General features: G+C 41.6%; 1 protein-coding gene across 1 annotated transcript in view; it reads left to right on the top strand.

The window, feature by feature from the left end:
* Positions 1-2,699: 2,699 nt before the first annotated feature.
* The window catches only part of CDS1 (CDP-diacylglycerol synthase 1), a 125,184-nt gene continuing 112,124 nt past the window's right edge, over positions 2,700-15,759 (top strand). The window contains exon 1 of the mRNA XM_007948832.2: positions 2,700-2,816. Within this exon, the coding sequence (XP_007947023.1) occupies positions 2,700-2,816 (117 nt within the window). The remainder of the gene's footprint in view (positions 2,817-15,759) is intronic.

Below are 15,759 nucleotides of genomic sequence, written 5' to 3'. Positions count from 1 at the left end.
ATAGCAAGAGCTTGGGTGTAAAGATTAATAAACTGTGGTTCCTGCTATCTGGGCTCAGACTAATCATTCAACTAGTGGAACAAAAACTATAATGAAGAAGACTGTGAAAGAAATAATAAGAAATTACTATCTCAGCTAGGCAGAGCTTAATGAAGGGTCAGGTAAAGTAGCAAACCTCTGTATTTTGGCAGTTTTTGTCCTGTCCTACTTTTCTTAGGAAAAGTTTGTTGTTGTTATGTGCCGTCATGTCGGACCTGACTCACAGCGACTCCTCCTTGGGTTTCCGAGGAAGTATCACTACAGAAGTAGATTACCCCATCTTCCTTCTGAGGAGTGGCTGGTAGGTTTGAACTGCCAGCCTTCTGGTTAGCAGTCAAGAGCCTTAGGCACTGCAATACTGTTTCTTCTGTCATGTACTACTACTGTTCTGTTTGTTCCTCCTGCCACTCCTTTCACTTTTTTTTTTTTTTTTTTTCCTCCTGCAGCAAAAGAAAAAGGAAGTCAAAGGAGTTAGTAGGTAGATTGTGGAGAGAGGAAGGAAGAAACCAGTCAGGTATCTTGTTATATTTGGTCCACTTTTCTTGACTGGGCTTAGGGAAAAGGAAGGGATAGATTCTGATAAAGTGAGGCTTTAGCTATAGATTCATGTGTGACCTGTGTGAGCTGAAAGGAACCAAGAGGCCATCTTCCATACTCTCCATTTGATATCTTGGAAAACTGAAATTTAACAATTTACCCAAGACCATATAGCCAACTAGTAACATATGTGGGACCGGAACTTAAGCCTCTTGACTCCCAGGAGAGTTAGAATAGACTAATGAAGCTCTTCAACTGCAGCTGGTGGTGGTGGTGATGGTGGAACCAGAGAAGGAAACCCCACTACTGCTTTTAGCAGCCTCTTAGGCTTGTCTTCTTCACAATCAACCAAATCTTCTTTTCTGGTCCTCCAAAGGAATGGTGACCAATTGAATAAGTCACCACATAGTCCTCTGTTCCTTAGGGAAAACCACACCAAGTCCTCCATTCAAAAGACTTATTTCTCATGTTTTGTTATTTTTGTTATCCTCCCCATAAGGCTGACCAATTTCTCTACATCCTTTTGAAAATGTGGTGCCTAAACCTAAATCCTGAACTTTAAAGATAATCTGTTTGGTGATGTGAATATCCTGATACAGTGTCTTCAATGTATCCAACTTCAAATTTTGTTTTTGCTTGTTTGTTTTTAAATTTTCAGGGCATGTTACTAATTCTCATAGTATCAGTAATGGCCTTGAGGAATTTGTATTGCTGATGTATTTATACAAAGGTTCCTTCCTGAATATTGTGCTGTTTGTGTGAAGCCTTGCCTGCTTTTTTCCCTTCATTTGTCAGCTTGTCAGTAATGGTTAGGTGAACCATTGTCAAGAAAACTAATCACTCTTTAACAGGATTTGGAACGGAATTAATGCAGATCTTGTGGCTTCCTGTCACAGCTTTAATAGCCCAAGGTCCACGCCTTCTCAGAGACTAGCTGGTTAGCAATTGTATCCTAGGGCATCACAGGCTCTCTTCCGAGGCTACTCAGTACATTGTGTAAGATTCAGTATTCGAGCTTCTTGAAGGCAGAGCTTCGGTTTGTGATTGCAACTGTGGCTAACCCATCCCGGGACGCCCAGGGAGGCAAATATATCTCCTATTTTCAAGGTGATGACACAACGCAGGAATGCTGTGAAGCCAACGAGTACTTCTTGCCAGACAAGTTTCTGCTTCTGGACGCCTCTGAACCTTTGACATGCCGCATTGTGTCAAGCTGATGTGGCCGTAGAGTCATTCGAAGGAGTAGCTCTGAGTACTGTCAATATTGTCCAGGCGACTCGAGTAGTTCTTTCAGCCCTCATAGCTCTCTAGGACGGGTCTCCAAGTTATCACTCTTCACTTTCAAACGCCGCGCATCTCCCTCTTCCACCTCCCTACTCCTCCGCTCCTTTCAGACAGCGCCCCTCCCACCTTGTCTCAATGCTCCCACCTGTCTACGCGCAAGAAGGGGGCGGGGCCGTGGGGACCTGGCCTCCTGACGTCACCCCTCCGGGAGGGGGCGGTCTGTGGGAACCGCAGTGCAGCGCAGAGGGGCGGGGCGGGGCGGGGCCTCGGGCGCGTGACCTGGCTGCGGGAGGCTGGAACCGGAGAAAGGTGTAGGGGTGCGGGGACCTGCTGACTCCAGAGTCTGGCTCCGGGAGGCGGGGCGGGGAGTGGCTGGGCAAAGGAGACCAGCGCCCTGCGAATTGCAAAGCGGGTCACGCTTCTCCCTTCGCTTCCCGCCCCTTCTTTTCCTCCCACCTGGGCCTCTGCGTGGAGACGTGCACCTGGCAACCGGCAGCCACGCTCCGCCGCGTCCCCGCCTCTCCTCTCGGGCTGGGTGCCCCGAGCCTACTGGGCACCCCGAGGCGGCCCCTGACGCCGGCTCCTCGCCCTCAGCCGGCGCAGCGATCGCTGGAGGCGGCCACGAGCGCTCGCTCGTTGATGCCGTTTTGGGGGTGACTCGGCGCGGCGGCGGCAGCGGTGGCTCCTGCTCTATGGTTGAGGGGGTGCTAGTGGCCGCGGCCGTGCCACACCTGGAGTGAGCGCCTGTGGGGTGGCAAGGCGGGGGGCCAGCGTACCCCGCACGCAGCTCGGGTTTCGGGGCGCTGGAGGAGGCGGCCAAGGCCACGCGGGAGCGGGAGATGTTGGAGCTGAGGCACCGGGGAGGCTGCTCCGGCCCTGGAGGAGCGGTAGCGCCGCCGCCCCGCGAGGGAGAGGCGGCTGGCGGCGACCACGAAACCGAGAGTACTAGCGACAAAGTAAGTAGAGCCGCGAGAGGCGCACACTTGCGTCTGGCTGGGTCCTGCTTTGGTCAGGGACACCTGGGAGCAAGAATGGGGCCCACGGAATGTCAGGTGAAGTTGCAAGCTGCCGGCTGCGCCTTCCTTCCTCCCGGCCTGGCTGCATTTACTCCTTTACCTAAGTAGGGTCGAGAAACCAGCCCCCGGTGATGGTGCGCTACCCAGGATGACGGTGACAACTGCTCGGGATAGCTGTCTGATTCAACTTTGCTAAAATTGATCGTCTCTCCAATCCAAGTCCCCACCTCTCTGGGGCTGACACTAGAACTGGGATGGAACTTGCCAGTTTAGGAGCTGCGGGTTTCTAGTTGCTACCACCTCACACCTCTTCTCAGAGGGAACAAGTTCGTGAGGACTAAATTTACCAAAAGCACCTTCAGTTCTAACATGTCATTGGATCCTGCCTTTGGAGGCTTGGCTTCTTGTGCTACCCCATCAGCACTTTCGTTTCCTCTGTCCTTTTTCAGTGTAATGTGTTTTGGAGGTTTGAGAGTATCATACACGTGACATAATGTAATCTTCCAGCGTCTTTTGAGTCCGCGAAAAGACAGTGCAGTTCTTCTGTCTACCAGTAGATTTTCTTTAACTAGGCATGTTAATTCATGAGGATTTTTCATTCTCTTGTTCCTTTTTTTTTTTTTTTTTTTACTAATTGCATTTCCTTCACATTTAAGAATAAGTAGCTATAACATCACTATTCTATTTTAAACCAGAGAAATGCCAGATTTAGGCTTTTTAGATAATTAGTAGTATAAGTGGGAACTTTTGAAAAACATAGTTTATGGCCTTATGGGCTTGTTGGTTTAGGAAACTGGCCAAGAGAATAGTTATATATAGATACATACATATATACATATATACATATATATATATATATATATATATAATTTTTAAAATATAAAACTTTGTCTATAAAATTCCATTTTATTCGGGAAGTTCAAAGCTCTTAAACTATTCCTAGAAACATTCTTTTTTGGAAGCAGGTATTGCAGTATGAACTGCAGAAATGAAGTGGCTTCCCCAAGGTCAAGTCAGTGTCCTTTTCTAACTAAAACCTAAACTTCCTGATTGCTTTTCCAGTTTGTACTTTGCTGAGACTCATTGGCAGTTCTGATTGGGGAAGGGGCCCCCTGGAACCTGATGTTGATGAACTTGATATATTCGATGTTAAAAGCCCTACAAGGAGTGTATCACACAGTATACATGGAATAAAATGCTTAACAGTGATTTTTAGGACTGAAACTTTAGAATTGGTGGAATGACAGACCCCTTTTTTTTTTTCCTATCCTTGATAATAGGTAGACTAAAATGACAGTCTGTGACAGAACATATGTGTTAAGGAATTACACAAAATATAGTCAGTTTTCAGCTACTGAAGGTTGAAGTTACAAAGCTAGAAACAGTGGGCTGAAAATAGTCTTTGTGAAAATTGCCTTGGAAACTAGACCAAAAATAGAATTAATGAGGTTGGGTTTTGTTTTGTTCTAGAACTGGTATAGTTTGGAATCAAGGAAATACCATCTTTCCCATGTTGACTTTCTTAACTAGAAGAAGCTAACAAGCTTTTATTAAGAAAAACATGTTTTGTTCAGGAAACCATGCATAAAATACCATTTGGATTATTAAAAAAAAACACACACAAAACCCTAATGTATTTAACATGGAAACTACTTCTGTAGTTTAAGTTGACTCAGGGCTATTGTCTCTAGCTATCTGTGACTGGTTATTTCACTTCATATTTATTTATTAATTTATAAATACTGTACTGTTGGTTTTTATTAATAAATCCAGCTCGATTTTGTTTTCTGAGAGAAGGCTTCACCATATGTAGCCTGTTTTGTTAAGATTTCTTAGAATGATGAACATATTCAAGCTGTGTCTAAAATATTGCTGTACTTTTAGAGTTTTTCACAAGTAATTCCTGACTTGGCAAGCTTTGAGACATTGAACTCTATCCTTCTGTCTGTCCTTTCTTATCAGGGTGTGTATTTGAATTCACCTGTATTTCCAGGTCAAGGGCTATTTTAAAATCAGTTTGCATAGAGGAGGCTGGTTAATATTTGGTCCATTTAAACTATTTAAATGCCATCTCTGTTCAAGTTGGAGTAAAGGCAGAGCTCCTAGGGAATTAATTAAGGATGTGAATGAGGCGTATTATATCCTGCTATTATAGTATACTCTCATGCATTGCCATTTGTAATCTTTCAATCATTATATTATTAACATGACATTCCAGTCGTGCAGGAGCTGAAGACTTCTGCTGAGAAGAGGCGCTCTCTCTAGAGAATTAGCAAGTGACAAAAGTACTTCTTACCCTCTAAGCAATGTTCCTGGTTATTAAATGCTGGAGTGGTAGTTGAAAGATGACACAGAACTCTCCTCAAGGAATCCCAACCTCCACAGGAGATTTATTAGAACTCTGTGCAAGGCTCATTTTTATCACAGATGACATGGTTGGACTTTGAAGACAACAGGAAAAGCTTTTGAAAAGAAGGGTCAAGTGAGTGTTGAGTGTAGGATGAAAAGATGCATGAGGACTCATCAGATGGACAAGTGTTAGGGAAAGTCATTCCAGGCAGAGGGCTAGGCACAGGGAACTGAAATTAGTTTGGTATTGCTAGAGCATAAACTATATGTATTTGGGATGTAGGCTAGGGAGCTTGAGAGTCTTATGAAGGAAGTCAGGCTTTATTGCATGGACTCTGGAAGCCACTGGAAAGTTTTTGAAGAGACATTAGCTTATCACTGTCAGTGGTATGGAGAAAGTATCGGAAGGGGAAGAGATTTGCCACAAAGAAGGAAAATGGGAGGGTATTATAAATGGTATAGATAGGAAGTGATGAGGGTGTGTAGTAAGTCTAAAGAGTGGGGAGATGGGGGATGAAAGAGAGGTTATATATTTTAGATGATGACTGATGGTGAAGCATAGACTAGGGTGACTAAGTCTAATAAAAGAAGGGACTTCTGGGAGACACATTTTGACTGATAACTTAAAAGACATTTAGGAAAGAAGCAAAGATGATTGGGCAGTTTTCCAGGTTAGGAGGAATGAGCTGGTCATATCTTCACTTGGCCCTGCTGTCCTCATAGCTGCCATCCTATATTCCTCTCATTGCCACCTTTTGGCAATAACTACCATTATTTCACCTTCCACTTTCTTCAGTCTAAAACTTGTCTTCCACTAAAATCTTTTGCTAAAGATCTTTGGGTACTGTGGCATTTTCAGATTTAGGCAGGGTGTGTCAGGGAGGTTGAGAACGGGAGCATATGTGAGCGGTAGCTCAAGGTGCTGATGCCAGCTGAAGAGAAAGGTCAAATTTTGATTAGGATAGAGAGACTGATGACAGATAGCCTTGTTTAGAGCAGGATTGGAGATGCAGGGACAAAACTAGGATAATGAGGGACCTGGGAGCTAAAGAAGGATGAGTTGCTTAGAGTATATCATCAATAGGACTGAGAAATGAAGGCTGAGACAGAACATTGAGTTTAGCAAAAGATCTTAGTAGAAGACAAGTTTTAGACTGAGGAAAGTGGAAGGTGAAATACTGGTAGTTATTGTCAAAAAGTGGCAATGAGAGGGATACAGGATAGCAGCTATGAGGGCAGTCAGGTCAAGTGAGGATTTTCTCTTTCAAGGGTAGGGAGATATGTAATTGCTTGAAAGAAGTTGGAGAGGGTGAGAGTGAAGATACTGATGAGGATGGGCAACTTCCAGAAAAAAGAAGGAAGATATTGGATGGAGAATACAGATGATTGGAGTATCTAAGTGAAAAAGAGAAGGAATGGATGATGGATACAGAAATAGTTTGAAATACAAAAGAGGGAAGTTAAAAGTGTTTGACTGATGCCATCAATTTTCTGAGTAAAGTAGGAAATCATAGATTCATAGAGATTCAAGGTATCTTACAATTAGTTCAACCCAATCCATATATACATATATATACATACATATATATATATATATATATATATATATATATATAATAAATGTGCTCAAGAATATGGTTATTATTGCCCAAGATTATTTAGAGAGGATCACAGAGCTCGTCTCTGAACTCTAGTCACATTCTAGGACTAACGTGGCTAGAATACAAGTACCAAAACGCAAGTAGAATGCCAAATTTGGGCATATCTCAGTTTTCCAGTGCTGCTGTAACAGAAATACCACAAGTGAGTTGCTTTAATGAACAGAAACTTATGTCCCCACTGTTCAGGAGGCTAAAAGTCCAAATGTAAGGTACTAGCTCTATGGGAACTTTCTCTCTGTGTTTGTTCTGGAGGAAGATCTAGTTTCTGTAGCCCTGACTTCCTAGGTTCCTTCACAAGGCATCTGTCTCATCCCTACCCCACCAGACATTTTTGTTTTCTTGTATCTATGTCTTTTGTCTTTGCTGCTCTTTATAACTCAAAGGTTTAGAACACACTTTACACTGATATATCTTCATCAACATAACAAGGAAAACCCTATTCCCAAATGGGATTATATCCACAGGTATGGGGGTTATGATTCTTATTTTGGGAATATTTTTTGGGGGCCACCATGTAATCTATAACAGGGAGTGTGATAAGAAATGACTAAGAGACAACTAATAGAATTATCTAATTCAGTAAAGATTCAGTTGACATAAAATAACATAAATTTGTTCTATTCCAAATCAGCATGGAGTCGCTGGGTAGTACAAATAGTTAAGGGCTCTCACTACTAAGCAAAAGTTTGGGGGTTTGAACCCACCCAGAGGTGCCTGAGAAGACCGACCTGGCAGTCAGCTTCTGAAAGGTCATAGCCTTGAAACCCTATGGAGCAGTTCTAACTCTGCATACATGGGGTCACCATGAGTCAGAATAGACTCGAAGCAACTAATAACAGCAACCAAATTAGCATAGTTCTATAACTGAGTAGCAATAATAGTCATAATAGTTTAGCCTGTAGAGTGAATTTGAGTTCACAGAGTTCTTGTACTTCTTACTTTATTTGCTCCTCACAACACTGCATGTATTAGGAATACCACCATTTAATAGCTGAGAAGAAAGGCACAGGGTGTGATCTAGACCTGGAGCAAGCCAAGAGGGTGAAAGGAATTAGAGTCAACAAGGATAGAATTGAGGTGGCTGACCACAAGTTAGGGTGGGCAGGGAAGTGGACTGAAGTCCCAAGTGGGCTGATGAAGCTCTGAATGCATGAAGAGGTATTGAGCAATTCTAAATGGAAGTTAAGAACCAATTTAGCAGACCTTGTGAGGAAGAAGGGCGTACACACTGAAACTGTGCTCAGTAATAGAGCCAAGTGGAACGGCATGTTTTCAGATAAATTCCTTGGTGTGCTTATACATGGCAGAGCTGTGACTTTGAAATAGGTTTTGGTTTGTGGAGTTAAGAGGGAAATAAAACAGAGACCAGTTAATGCTTGACCTTCCCCATCTGAGGTCTGTGCAGTTCCCTTCGTAAACACTCTAATATTTTTTGAAATAAAATATTTATTTTGGAATGATTTAGATTTATAGAAAAATTACAAAGATAGTAAAGTTTCCTTGACCCAGTTTTTCCTAGCGTTCATACCTTTACACAATCATGGCACATTTGTCAAAACAGGAAATTAACATTGGCACAACATTATAAACCAGACTACAGACTTTATTTAGCTTTTGCCAGTTTTTAAACTGATGTTCTTGTACCATCCTGAGATCCAATCCAGAATGCCACACTGCATCTTGACTACTTAATAAACCTTATTTTGGTTTTGTAAATTATCTCTTAATTTTGCCACACCTCAATGTGGCAAAGACTAGAGTGTAGGGAATATTCTCTATATTTTTTAATTTAAATCTAAGCTATTAATAAAATACTAATATTTAGGTATGTTGTTGTTAGCTGCCATTGGCTACTGACTCATAGTGACCCCATACGAAACCCAATCCAGTGTCATCCCATGATCCATTGTGGATTGGACCATTGTGATCCATAGGGTTTTCTTTGGCTGATTTTTGGAAGTAGATCAGGCTTTTCTTCCTAGTCCATCTTAGCCTGGAAGTTCCACTGGAATCTTTCAATACTGTAACAACACACAAGCTGCCACTGATAGGAAGATAGTGGGTGTGTATGAGATGTACTGACTGGGAATCAAACCTGGGTCTCTCTCTCTCTCTCATAAAAGGCAAAAATCCTACCACTGAGCCAGTTGTTGTTAGCTGTCATTGAGTTGGTTCCAACTCATGTTGTTGTTGTTATGTGCCGTCGAGTCAGACCCGATTCATAACGACCCCTCCTTGAGTTTCCGAGGTGGTATCACTACGGAAGTAGATTGCCCAACCTTCCTTCCAAGGAGTGGCTGGTGGGTTTAGACCTCCAGCCTTCTGATTAGTAGTCAAGTCCTTTAGACACTACACTACCAGAGCTCCTAAAACCAAACAACTGCCATTGAGTCAAACCCAACTCACGGCAACCCCAGACCTTGTATACAGCAGAACAAAGCACTGTCTGGTCTTGTGCCATCCTCACCACTGGACCAGACTTCTAGAATATCATGTAGTCAGATACTACCCATTTATTGGTCAATTGTTAATCAATACCACCACCTAAATAATTTTCTGCAATTCAGCTTTTATTATTTGCAGTATATTTATTTATGTAACAATGTGTTTTGAATGTAGTATATTTATTTTTTGATAAGACAGAGCTGAGTTTTTGGCTTATAATGGCTTATCAAACATCACCTTGACATAGCTTTGGTAGTGTCTTGGAGGGGGAAGGATTTTGAGAATTAGAAGTTTTGTTTAAGGCAGGTCTTTTAGTGTGAGGACTTGATTAAAATTGAATAAAGATTTCATTTTACTTGGATCCACAATCAACACCCATGGAAACAGCAGTCAGGAAATCAAGCCATGTATTACATTTGGCAAATCTGTTGCAAAAGATGTCTTTAAAGTGTTAAAGAGCAAGTATGTTACTTTGAAGACTAAGGTGTGACTGACCTAGGCTGTGGTATTTTCCATCACCTCAAGATTTCATATTACTTGGTTCCACAATCAACATCAATGGAAGCAGTAGTCAAAGACATCAGATGATATATTGCACTGGGCAAATCTGCTGCAAAAGATCTCTTTAAAGTGCTAAAGAGCACAGATGTCTCTTTGAAGACTAAGGTGTGCCTAACCCAACCCATGGTATTTTTAATCACCTCATATACATGTGAGAGCTGGACAATGAATAAGGAAGACTGAAAAAGAGTTGATGCTTTTGAGTTGCGGTGTTGGTGAAGAATACTCAAAGTACCATCGACTGCCAGAAGAACTAACAAATCTGCCCTGGACGAAGTGCACCTGGAATGTTCCTTTGAGGCGAGAATACCCAGACTTTGTCTGACCTACTTGGTCATGTTATCCATGATATCCTGGAGAAGGATATCATACTTGGAAAAGTAGAAGGTCAATGAAAAAGGGAAAAGCCCTCAATGAGATGGATCAACACAGTGGCTGCAACAATGGGCTCAGGTATAGCAAGGATTGTGAGACTGGCATAGGACCGGGCAGTGTTTTGTTCTGTTGTGCATAGGGTCTCTATGACTTGGAGCCAATTCAACAGCACTTAACAACACGATAACATATGCATGTGAAAGCTAGACAGTGAATTAGGAAAACTAAGGAAGAATTGGTGCCGTTGAATTAAGATGTTGGCAGAGAATATTAAATAGACTTTCTGGTAGAAGTACGAACAAATCTGTTTTGAAAGAAGTACAGCTAGAAAGTTTCTTAGCAAGTGTGATGAGACTTCATCTCAGTTACTTTGGATGTGTTGTCAGGAGAGAACGGTCCCTGGAGAAGGGCATCATGGTTGGTAAAGTAGAAAATCAGTGCAAAAGGAGAAGGCCCACAAGATGGATTCGTGCAGTGGCTGCAATGATGGGTTTAAACAAAGCAACAATTGTAAGGATGGCACAGGACCAGGCGGTGTTGTGTTCTTTTGTACATAGGATTGCTATGACTTGGAACCAACTCACTAGCACCTAACAAGCTAAAGGATCACAACAAGGAGCTGTAGTGGCACAGTTGTTAAGAATTGGTCTAGAAACTGAAAGGTTGGCAATTAGAACCCAGCAGCTGCTCAGTGGGAGAAAGTGTCACAGTCTGCTTCTGTAAAGATCACAGCTGCCCCCTAGAGTTGTTATGAGTCAGAATTGACTTGATGGCAAATGGTTTTGGAAGGATCACAATGTAACAGTTTGGGATTGGTGGAAAAGACATAGCAAGATAAAGATTTTGAGGTGAAGAGATGTGTATTTCAGTGGACTTTTTGATGTAAACAATGTGGAACAATTTAAAATGTGGTTGTTAGGTGCCATCAAGTCAGCTCTAACTCATAGTGACTGTATGTACATTAGAACGAAACATTGCCAGGCCCTGTGCCATCCTTACATATTTGCTATGCTTGAGCCCATCGTTGCAGCCACTGTGTCAATCCACCTAAATTGAGGGTCTTCCCACAATTTAAAATAGTCCTCTGGCAGGCTAAACAATTAGGTATGTCTAAATGGGGAGGGTATCCAAGATCATATATAGGGTTGGCAGACAATGGTCCTATAAGTTTATGTGAATGATAAGAATTCCCAGGTGTATAGTAGAGCTGACAAGGGGCAAGGTTATGGTCACTGCTTGGTCACAGCTAGCTACCCAGAGGGACTGTGTAGTTAAACCTGTGGGCTCGGGACCATAGTCACAGGGGACATCAAGCTCAATTGGCATAACATACTATACAAAACATTGTTCCACCTCCTACTTTGGTGAGTAGCGACTGGGATCTTAAAAGCTAGCAAGCTGCCATCTAGATGCAACAATGGGTCTCTCCTCGTCAAGAAGAAAGAAGAAAACCAAAGTTAATGGAAACAATCAGTCCTAGCGACTGGTACACCCTCTGATCTGCAGCCTATACAACTATGAGACCAGAAGAACTAGATGGTGCCCAGCTACCATTGCCATCCACTTGGAAGGGATGTAGGAGATCCTGCATAGAGAGGGAGAACAATGTGGAACAAAACTCAAAATCATTTGGAGGCAAAAAAAAAAAAATGTGGGGATCAGTTTTTCTTGTCCAATAGAGCCTGGTGGAACCACTGAGAATATGGCCCCTAGCTGCCCTTCAGGTCTGGAATTGAACCCACACCTGTGGTTTCCAGCCAAACAAAGTACAGGCATGTGAGTTAAACATTTACCTCAAGTAGACACACGCCCTGGAGAGAACAATCATGGGAGAAGTAAGGGCTGCTTATGCACAGGGCGACAGCTCAGGTGGCAGGAGAGTATGGAGGGATAGACACTGGGAAGAGGTAACTGGGGAGGAAGTGGGAGGGGAGCTGTTGCATTGTGGTAAGCTGTGATCAATGACATGCAACAAAGTATATGTGAACTGCTGTATGGAAAGTGAATTTGCTCTGTAAATATTCACCCAAATAAAAAAAAAAAATCCTCTGGAAAATGATCTCATAAAGAAAAAATGATATATGCATATGTAGTAGATTAAACTTTATGTGCCTATACGCAATTTTCTACAACAGATTTTTAATGTTTGCACATGGATGGCATAGCTAAGTACAGGGGTTTTGTGTATTTGTTTTCCTTTAACTATTTGTGTTTAATAATCTAGTTTTTATTGCGCTCAGCATAATGTCTTCAGATTCCATCCATAATACAGCATGTATCAAGACTTCGTTTCTCCCATAGGCTGAGTAGTATTGCATTGCATGCATGTGCCACATTTTGTTTATCCATTCATCTACTGATAGGCATTTAGGTTGTTTCTATCTTTTGGCTATTGTGAATAGTACCGCAGTGAACATTGGCGTACAAGTATCTTTTTGAGTCTCTGCTTTTGAGTCTTTTGGGTTTATATCTAGGAGTTAGGAGTAGAATTGCTGGGATTTATAGTAGTTATAATTTTAGTTTTTTTCAAGGAACCGCCACACTGTTTTCCACAGTGGCTGTACCAATTTGCATTCTCACAAAGCAATAGATAAGGGTTCCAGTTTCCCCACATCCTCACCAACACTTGTTATTTTCATGGTTTTTTGTTTGCTTGTTTTTTAACCTTTGCCATCCTGGTGGGGGTAAAATGGTACCTCGTTGTGGTTTTGATTTGCATTTCTCTGATGGCTAATGAGGCTGAGCATCTTTTCTTGTGTCTAGTAGTCATTTGAATGTCTTCTTTTGTGAAATGTTTATTCAAGTCCTTTACCCATTTCATGATTGAGTTTTTGTCTTTTCATTGTTAAGTTGGTGAAGTTATATAGATATAGATATAGATAAATATAGATACAGATAGATAATTAGATTCTTATTGGATATATGGTTTCTGAAGATATTCTCCCAGTTGGCAACTTGTCTTTTCACTTTTCTGGGAAAGTCTTTTGATGAACAAAATTTTTAGATTTTTGTGAGGTCCCGCTTAGCATGTCTTGATACATGCTTCAGTGTGGATGGATGGAGCTTGAATACCTATGCTGAGCAAAATAAGCTTTTCACAAAAAGACAAACACATTTGACTTCACACATAAAAAGACAAGAAAAGACAAATGTACAGAGGCCAAAGTTTATTGGTGGTTACCAGGGGTGGAGGGAGGGTAAAAAGGGACATTCATGGTGATGGGAAAATTGCATTGTTAAGGGTATGGTTGCACAGCTGATTAAAGTAATTGATGTCAAGAAGTTAAATACTTGTAAAAAGTTGAATTGGCAAAAGTTTATGATAGATGTATTTACCATGTGAGCTGAGGCTGATTATGTGCAATCAAACACTTCAAGGAATTTGGTTGCTTGTTTCAAAGTTTAGGGTCATGATTTCTTGAGATATACTAATACTTGGTCTGATAACATATTTGTTGTTGTTGTTATGTGCCGTCGAGTTGGACCCAACTCATAGCGACCCCTCCTTGGGTTTCCAAGGCAGTATTACTACGGAAGTAGATTGCCCATTCTTCCTTCCAAGGAGTGGCTGGTGGGTCTGAACCGCCAGCCTTCTGGTTAGCAGTCAAGTGCCTTAGGCACTGTGCCACCAGAGCTCTGCTTCTGTTTTCCTAATTGCATAGTGCCTGGGGTCTTAAAAGCTTGCAGTGGCTAAGTCATAGCAACTGGTCTCTATTCACGTGGAGCAACAGAGGAAGGAGAATAAGAAATGGGAAGAAGATATGGAATGTGTGGCTAATTGTCTCTATGAACATTGGCCTCCTTTGCTATGAGACCATATGAACTGAGTGGTGCCAGGCTACCATTATTGAACATTTTGATCAAAGATTCTATAGAAGAATCCTGATCAAAAGGGGGAAAATAACATACTTTCTAATTTTCATGGACTCTAGACTTTCTGGAGTCATGGAGGCTGGATGAACCCCTGATACTATTGCTTTGAAATAATCTTTAAACCCTAAACCAAAAATATACCCTGAAGCCTTCGTAAAACTGAACAGTAGTTTAGCTTAACTAGTAAAAAAAAAAAAAAGAAAGATCAGCTTTGAGCATTATGCATCTGTTAAGAACTTATCTGTGTAGGATAAAATTGACAACAGCAGTGAAAAGATTATATAGGAACCTTTAGAAGGCAGTAGGAGGAACAACTCAGAAAAGGAGGATGAGAATGGTTGTACAACTTGAAGAATGTAATCAGTGTCACTAAATTGTACATGTAGAAACTGTTGAAGTGGTATATAGTTTGCTGTGTACATTCTCAACAATAATAAAATAAATATAATTTAGAAAAAAATTTAAAATTGTATTCAATTCAATGTAAGGAAAATCCATCATTTAAGAATTTACCAACATATTTCCTGAGGTTTGGTTTGGTCCTGGGCATTCAGTAAGTGTTTCTGGTGTGCCTATTGTATTTGAGGCTCTGAACTTTTTTTGTGACTCTTTGAACCTTTGAAGGAGCTCTGGTGGCGTAGTACTTCAGACATTTGACTGCTAACCAGAAGGCTGGCAGTTCAAACCCACCCACCAGCCACTCCATGGAAGGAAGACTGGGCAGTCTACTTCAGTGAAGATTTACTGCCTCAGAAACCCAAAGGGGGTCACTATGAGCTGGAATCAACTTGATGGCAGTGAGTTTGGTTTTGGGTTTTTTTTTGTACCTTTGAGAAAAGGGGCCCAAACCAAAACCAAGCTCACTGCCATTGAGTTGGATCTGACTCATAGTGACCCCTCCTTGGATTTCCAAGGTGGTATCACTACAGAAGAAGATTGCCCAGTCTTTCTTCCTAGGAGTGGCTAGTGGGTTTGAACTGCCAGCCTTCTAGATAGCAGTCAAATGCCTTAGGCACTATGCCACCAGAGCTCCTGAGAAAAGGGATGGAGCTAGGATTTTTTTGTTGCCTAATAACTAATTGTAATAATATAGTAACATCTTGGATTATGGATATTCACTGACTGATATAAAGTAATTTATCAGTGTGAAGGAGTACCTGGGTGGCTCAAGCAAATAATGCCTTCAGCCGCTGACCAAAAAAATTGGAGGTTCGAGTTCACCCAGTGGGTGCTTCAGAAGAAAGCTTTGGCAATCTACTCCTGAAAAATCAGCCATTGAAAACTTTATGGAGGATGGTTCTACTCTGACACACAAAGGGTCACCATGAGTTGGAGCTGACTTTTGTTTTCTGTCATCCATGTGAGGTAATTTATAGTTTGCAAAATACATATACATAATTCCAATTTGAATCTTTTAATTATTCTGTAGACAAGGGGGTTTGCCATAGTTTACCCTGGAAAGAATTAAGGTTTGAAAACCTCAAAACCCTGCTCAGGGGCACACAGTATTTACAGCTGGGGTTTGCCATACATTTTCTGACAAAAAAAAAATTAAAAGAGAAATTAGATATGGGGCCCTAAATTTATAAAACAATTGAAGCATTTACCTTCTTAGAAAA

Source organism: Orycteropus afer, unplaced genomic scaffold, assembly GCF_000298275.1.
Source record: "Orycteropus afer afer isolate SDZICR_OR568_19922 unplaced genomic scaffold, OryAfe1.0 scaffold00227, whole genome shotgun sequence".
Lineage (NCBI taxonomy): Eukaryota > Metazoa > Chordata > Mammalia > Tubulidentata > Orycteropodidae > Orycteropus > Orycteropus afer.
This window is presented reverse-complemented; position numbering and strand designations above follow the sequence as displayed.